Source organism: Morone saxatilis, unplaced genomic scaffold (assembly GCF_004916995.1).
Source record: "Morone saxatilis isolate NCDOM2014 unplaced genomic scaffold, NCSU_SB_2.0 Contig20, whole genome shotgun sequence".
Lineage (NCBI taxonomy): Eukaryota > Metazoa > Chordata > Actinopteri > Moronidae > Morone > Morone saxatilis.
In genome coordinates this window covers 4207130-4213833 of record NW_023339763.1, presented here as the reverse complement: position 1 = coordinate 4213833, position 6704 = coordinate 4207130, and the positions used below count along the sequence as shown (strand labels likewise).

At 43.4% G+C, this 6704-nt stretch overlaps 1 protein-coding gene across 1 annotated transcript in view; it reads right to left on the bottom strand.

Moving 5' to 3' along the window:
• dtx2 (deltex 2, E3 ubiquitin ligase) overlaps positions 1 to 6704 on the bottom strand; it is a gene marked incomplete at its 3' end in the record, with an annotated part of 14819 nt that continues 8115 nt past the window's right edge. The window contains 5 exon segments of the mRNA XM_035667035.1: positions 1 to 161; positions 828 to 917; positions 3364 to 3525; positions 4708 to 4875; positions 5163 to 5230. Of these exon segments, the coding sequence (XP_035522928.1) occupies positions 1 to 161; positions 828 to 917; positions 3364 to 3525; positions 4708 to 4875; positions 5163 to 5230 (649 nt within the window).

Genomic DNA, 6704 nt, shown 5'->3' with positions numbered 1-6704 from the left:
TAGTTGGGGTCGGGGTAGCCGTGGCCCGACAAGTTGGACATCATCTCTGTTTTGTGGTGGATGCCGTTCCACACCACCGTGTCGGGCTCGCCGGTGGTGCTGGAAGTTCCCACGGTGAAGATGAGGCGCCGCATCCACGCGACCTTCAGCAGCTCCAGTACCTGTTCAGCAGAGAGACAACGAATCCATTAGTCCGAAAACGAACCAGCAACTGTTTTTAAAATTGATTCCAACCAGGTCCAACAATTTAACCAATATGCGATTATCTAACACCAGTTAATAACGACAGATGAGCTGCCTGACTGACGAGGATGAACTGTGTTTCTGATTTTAACCAGTAAAAAGGCTCTCGCCGTGTACTGCACTGTGGGACCGCCAGCGTCCACCTGGGCATCACACCAGGGACTCCAGGATGAGCCCTACGCGCAGATACACTACAACTGGAAGAATTTAATCCAGTTTTCCATTAGTGAATTACAGCAGAGATTATTTATAGAGGCTGAAGTGTGCAGCTGCCGTCGCCAGCAAGCAGGAAATGAGCTCCTAATTCACCATGGAAACAACACAACTTCATAATGAGCACAAAATGTTCTTAATTTAATCACAGCGAAACAGTACAATCCCGACGGAGCGCCGCGCAGGGTCGTGTGTTGGTAGTATCGAGCAGCAGGTGTCGGGTTGGTCTCTCCAGCGCCACTGCGGTTCTGCTGTGACTTATTGATAATCTGGGACCTGTGGTCGGGTATAGATGCTGATATCTGAGATCTGTTCACACTGTGTACACTGAAAGCGTCTGTAGGGCAGACTGCAGGCGTGTTGCTTTTTACCTTCCTGCCCTTGTCGTTGTCCGGTAGAAAACAGAAGCGCGGGAAGCCTCTACAGGTGTACGGCTGTCCCGGGTTGGGATGCTCCGGGCCCTGGTGGAGAAGGACAAAGACTGACTGATGAATGGAAACATATAAAGTTTAATATTAGGGATCAGTCGGAGCAATGGAATAATCTGATGACATGTTTTGAACAGTAGACCAACAGCTCGATACAAATCTGATTCAGGTTCCTGTAGCTTTAGGTGGGCACGGCTCTTTGCTGCAATTTATCTGCACTGGTGGTTACAGCAGGACACGGAAAGAAATTAGGGCTTTCCCAAAAGGCCGTAACAAAGGAGCGGGCGACGCTGTGAGGAGGAGAAATCTCTCCCACAGTCGAGCCTGAACATCAATCCGTTTTAAACTTGTTTGAAACACCCTGAAAGAGCTTCAGTCTAGACTGCAGTCTCTCCTCCGGTCATTATGTTCAGATTCCCCCTTTCAAACTTTTCAAAAAGGTACCGGTACCGGCCCCGAACATAAAGCGACCTTGACGACACACCTGGAAAAAAGGCTCTTTGAAGAGATGGAAGACTTCAGACTGCTGGGAAAGTTTTCCCTGAGATACTATTAGTCCAAGAAGACACATACACAGGCGTACCGCCTCGATGATTTTCTCGGGCTGCTGGTTGCGTATTTCATTTTGCTCCTCATCATGATGACACTGAGTAACACGGCTAATTGTTGATAAATGATGCGGTTTCCTTCTACGGTAAACACATCTGCAAGTGCTTTCCAACTCAGTTATTTCCTCCGTGGCAGCAAAACGCATTACACGAGCTGTCGGAAGCTCCTGCAGGTGAAGCTGGACTGACACTTTTAGGACTAACTCTAAAAAAAAAAAAGAAAGAGACTATAAACGAGGAACTCGCCCCGCTTAGCAACAAGAGATTTTTATTTTAGTGAGTGACATCTTTCATCTGTTTCACTGACGGATGACGCTGCTTTGGTGCTTCTATTTTTGCCGTGCTGTGAGCCGAATTCCCCACGCACGACAATAGAGACGGAACATTCAGGCTACAGCAACCCATAATGCTCTCTCTCTCATTTAAAGAATATATAGTTTTACAGGATGGAAAAGTCTTCTTTCCTAGTTAGACTAGAATCAGATAAATGTAAGAATTTCTGGAATAACTGGGTTGATCTTTGCTTACACCATTCGAGAACGAGACTTTCATTTGGTAAAAACAATGTATCTTATGGATCCCCTTGCTACAAATTTTGACTGTTCAATGTTCATAAGATTGTGTTCGGCATTATCTTCACCAGGTGAGAAAGGTATTTACAAGAGGGGAATGAAAATGTTTATCGTAGTGAAAAATGTACTTATTTCAAGTCTACTGAGTTTTGTGTTTAATTGTGAATTTTTGTATATTTATGTGTTTGATCCCTGTTGTCTGTGAAGTATTTGTATGCTCTGTATACATGGAAAACATATGTGTGAGATGTTAAATGCTAATGGGAGAATACTGAATGGAATCAATAAAATGTTAATTTAAAAAAATAAATAAAAGAATATATAATTGTCATGTCCTTGAATATTATATTGTAGAAGTCCCTCATTCATTTGTATTTGCTGCCATTTCATTTGACCTTTCCGCATTCATTCTGGCTCATGCTCCTCTGCGCTGATTACAGGATCATTCAGATCACCTGTTGCACAGCGTGTGGGGATTGACCCATCAACAGTGACTGAGAGCAGCTTGACGATTCCCCTCTCGGCCAATCAGGGTGTGACCACGCCCAGTCTTAAAGGCATAAGAGAGGCAGGGAACTGCGCACCCAGGGCATTCTGATCCTTCCTCAGTTTAGCAGACATAGCCATCCAGAAACTTGAGCTCTATTTGCAGTCTCTCTTGTTTTTAACTGAAAGTGATTCTGGGTGAACATACACCCCCATTAGTACCTGTACCAGGGCAGTCTTTAGTGCCATTCATGCAGGAGGCTTATTTTTGTCTATTTTCATTATTTTTGAAAAGGCATTCGTTATTATTGAAGAGTTATTTGTTACTGAAGAGGCATTCCTTCATTGTTAAAGTACTTCTGAGTTTTGTTCACCAAAGTAATATTTTTTTGTTACGAGGTTTGAGAACTGGCTCTCGAGCTGCTTTCTCCTGAGCTGAGACCTGTGGAGTCAGAACAGTCACAGTAAGGCCCCGACTTTTTAAACGCCTTTCCATAAATGAATAAATGAATACAATTCATCGTATCTTTGGGTCAATGTGGGACTTAATGTGACCACATCTCAAACTCAAATTTCCTAGAGACCGCTGGCCTGGTTGTTCTCCTGTAGGGAGGGGCCCAAACTCCAATGTTTATTGAAATATTTTTTTTCTTAGGTTCAAATTCTGCTCTGATTTTGCAGTCTTGATAATAAAGAAATGATTACTGCAAAATGAAAGAGAAAAGACTGGGGAACAATTTAAATTAAGGTACAAAAGAAATCCCCACGTGGGTTTGATTGAACAGCAGCTGGTGGCTCAGCGTGCAGGCGTACCTGTATGCCAGGTGGTATGCTGTAGATGATCTGGATGGTGCCACAGTCCGGGTGGCCCGGCAGCGACTGGGCGATGCTGTAAATTTCCATCTTGCCTTTGGGCTGGGTGCCGGTCTTCTCTCCGTAGATTGTCTTACACGACGGGCACTGCAGGCTGCCGTCCTGAGGAGGAAAACCGGAGTGCCTTTTTAAACGGGAGCGATCAATACAAACCAGGTAAGTGCTGATCAAATTATTCATCGATCGGCTGATGAGACTTTTGTTTTGTGTCGCCCCCCTCCCCTCACTCACCAGGTCATTATACCTCTGGTCTCATCAGCCAGTAACCACTGAGGCTTGTATGTGTGGAAAGTGATATACTGTAGTTATTTGGTATTGAGTTTATATACGACACCTTAAATGAATTCCACTACAACAAAAAAAAACATGTTATGGACAGGAAAAAAACCTCACCACACACAGGACCATACCACCGTTAGCTCATTTAATGCAAATCTCATGTAAACGTGTGCTATAGTATGAGATTAACACTACATTTTATTCAATCAGGTCTTTTTCTTGAGAGACCCGAGCAGAAGAAACATTCAGACAACCAGCATACAAAAAAAAACACAAACAGACCAGACAACCATAAAGAACTGGTATACCGTCGAGGGGAATAAACAAATCTAGCTTGAGGGCAGTTTCCTCCACTTAAAAGACTCACTGTGCCAAGATTAGTGTGCACATATTGGATATCCGTGGTTATGTAGTTACTGGATTGTTTACCATAGTTAAAAGATAGAAATTTGAGACGAGATGCAAGGTCGTTTGGAAGCTTTAACAGCAGACCTCTCGTGGTATCCGTTGAGTTCGTAGCTGGAGGCGGAAGACGATTAGCTTAACGTTAAGACTGGGAACGGGGGAATCGGCGAGCCTAGCTCTGTCTAAATACCTTCCAGCACTTTTAAAGTTTGCTGATTACATTGTTGGATCTTGTTAGTTTTAATCCTTTTTAAAAAAGAAAAAAAAAGTACAAATGAGAGAAGTTGGGGTTGTACGAGGAGTTCTTTCTCGATGACCAGCGGCAGGGTGCAGAGATTTTCTGGATTCTTGTCATCACAGTGATGTTGGAAGTGGCTGTTTCCCTTCTGCTTCCAGTCTTTATGCTAAGCTAAGCTAATCACCTCCTGACTGTAACCCCGTATTGAACACACAGACGAGTTTTTCAGATTTCTTCAAGACAATTCCTCATTGGCGTTTGTCAAATTAATGTTGCGGTAACATGGTACAGACTTTCACATCAATTCATCCGCATAATAAAAAAATACTATAGTTGGCATTAAGTATGTAACAGTTCTGTACCTTTGTTCCGTTGTTGTACATGGCCAGCATGCAGAGCATATGCAGGGTGTGTCCACACTTGATGAATTTCCCCACGGTGTCTGGCAGGATGCTCTGGCCCCCGTCCTCTGTGGAGGGTGTCTCGTAGCCGGACGGATTGGACAGTTGATCCATGCAGATAATGCAGTCCTGAGAGGGGACCAGGGAATGTGTGTCAGTTACCAAAGAAAAACTGGGACCGTTTTCCCAGCTAAGGGCCAGCAGCACACACACCCATACAAACGGTCTATCAAAATGCTGTTTTAAAAGTCTGTATTTATGTTGCACCTTCGTATGACATGCACCACAGACAGTGACCCCTATAAACTGTGATTAATCTGCCTGTACAAAAGAGCACCAATAACTCTTTCCTCTTGTTTGTCTGTGATGTCTGAGAGGGGGGGGGGAAATAAAAAATAAAACCCTGAGACATTTACCTCATCCGGTACTCCGGCCACTACTTCCATGTAGCGCTGAATCACCTCCTCAGGTCTCTGAGAAGAGGCTGAAAGAGGGATAAAAGAGAAAACACAAAGTGATGAATGAGCGGAGACAGGCCAGACACTAAAACGGCAAGTCCAACAAATCACCAAACAACAAGATGACTGTGGTGAGGTGAGATGGGATGATTTTCCTCCTCACAATATCAATTAATTTATTATCTCACTTTAGAATTTCAGTCAAACATTAGCCACATAAGATATGGGTTTCTGCCTCTCCTACATACAAAGTCCGGGTTGCTGCAAATCATAAAATCGTGAAAATGGCCGCAGGATGCAAGAACATGCAAACACATTAAGCCACAGAGACAATCTGAGCCCACGATGACAGAATGAACCATGACAGGCAGCATGAGGGATGGACACAGACACTTAGAGCACATCACTAGCATCTCCTCACATACACACACGTTAGTGTCGAGTCTGTTTAGGAAAATAAAATTCTGACAGCTAACTAGACGTTCATCTTCAAGTGTCTTTTGGAGTTTATTACACAAGACAGCTCCATTGAATTTCAGATTTACAAAAGGTTGGGAGGTTAGCTATTTTTCTCCCAGCTGAGAAATAAGAATAAATTCCCAGACATTAATGGGTTTTTTATGTCCTGTGTCCCGCGTTGATTTCAAGTTAAAAAGTGGCAGACAATGAGAGCGGAGGATGTGTAATTTATGGTCATGAGAATGCAGAGATTGGGGAGGGGGGACCCAATCAGGCAGAAATAAAGAGCCAGCAATGAAATGAAGCTTAACATTTCAGTTGTGGCACAGCAGTATTAACTTAACTATGAGCAAACCCATTTTAATATACACAAGTCTGACAGTGAATGTGATGTATAATGGTTGACTTATGGTTATTATTCTCCCATTTGAGAAGCTGGAGTTTTTTTTGCTTTAAACTGACTCAAACTGATCAATTATCAAAACAGCTGCCAATTAATTTGCTGTCGAATGACTAACGCATTAAGTTCAGCAGCTCTATACTGCAGCAGTGGAGGTCTTCTGCACCAGAAGCACAGAGTGAGTGAGCATCCAGGCGATGATGTGTTGATATACAGATGGGTGACAGATCAAAGCGAAACCCAACATAAAGTTGTCGTTACACCCTGAGCCTCCAGAACCACTTCAGCGCTCCTTGGCAAGACGTTCCCTCATTTAGTGGATCTATCTAGTATCCTGTACACAAGCATCTGCATTTGTTATGTTTCTCCACTCGTTTATTCTGGCTTTTCCTTTAGTTTGTTACTCATCTTTATATACACCTGTCGCAAGACTCGAAATCCTGTCAAACATGGAAGATTTGTTCACACTTTTCCACATTATTTGGACTCCCTGCTTAATTTTTGTTAGGATGGGCGCAGAGGAGGTTGGAAAGTGCAAAATCACATCTTTGAGAGCTGAAAAAAACAAAACTAAGGCAATGCAGGATTTCAAGCAGCCGATAATGATGACTGGAATGAAATTGGAGGGGGAGGGGGAGGGG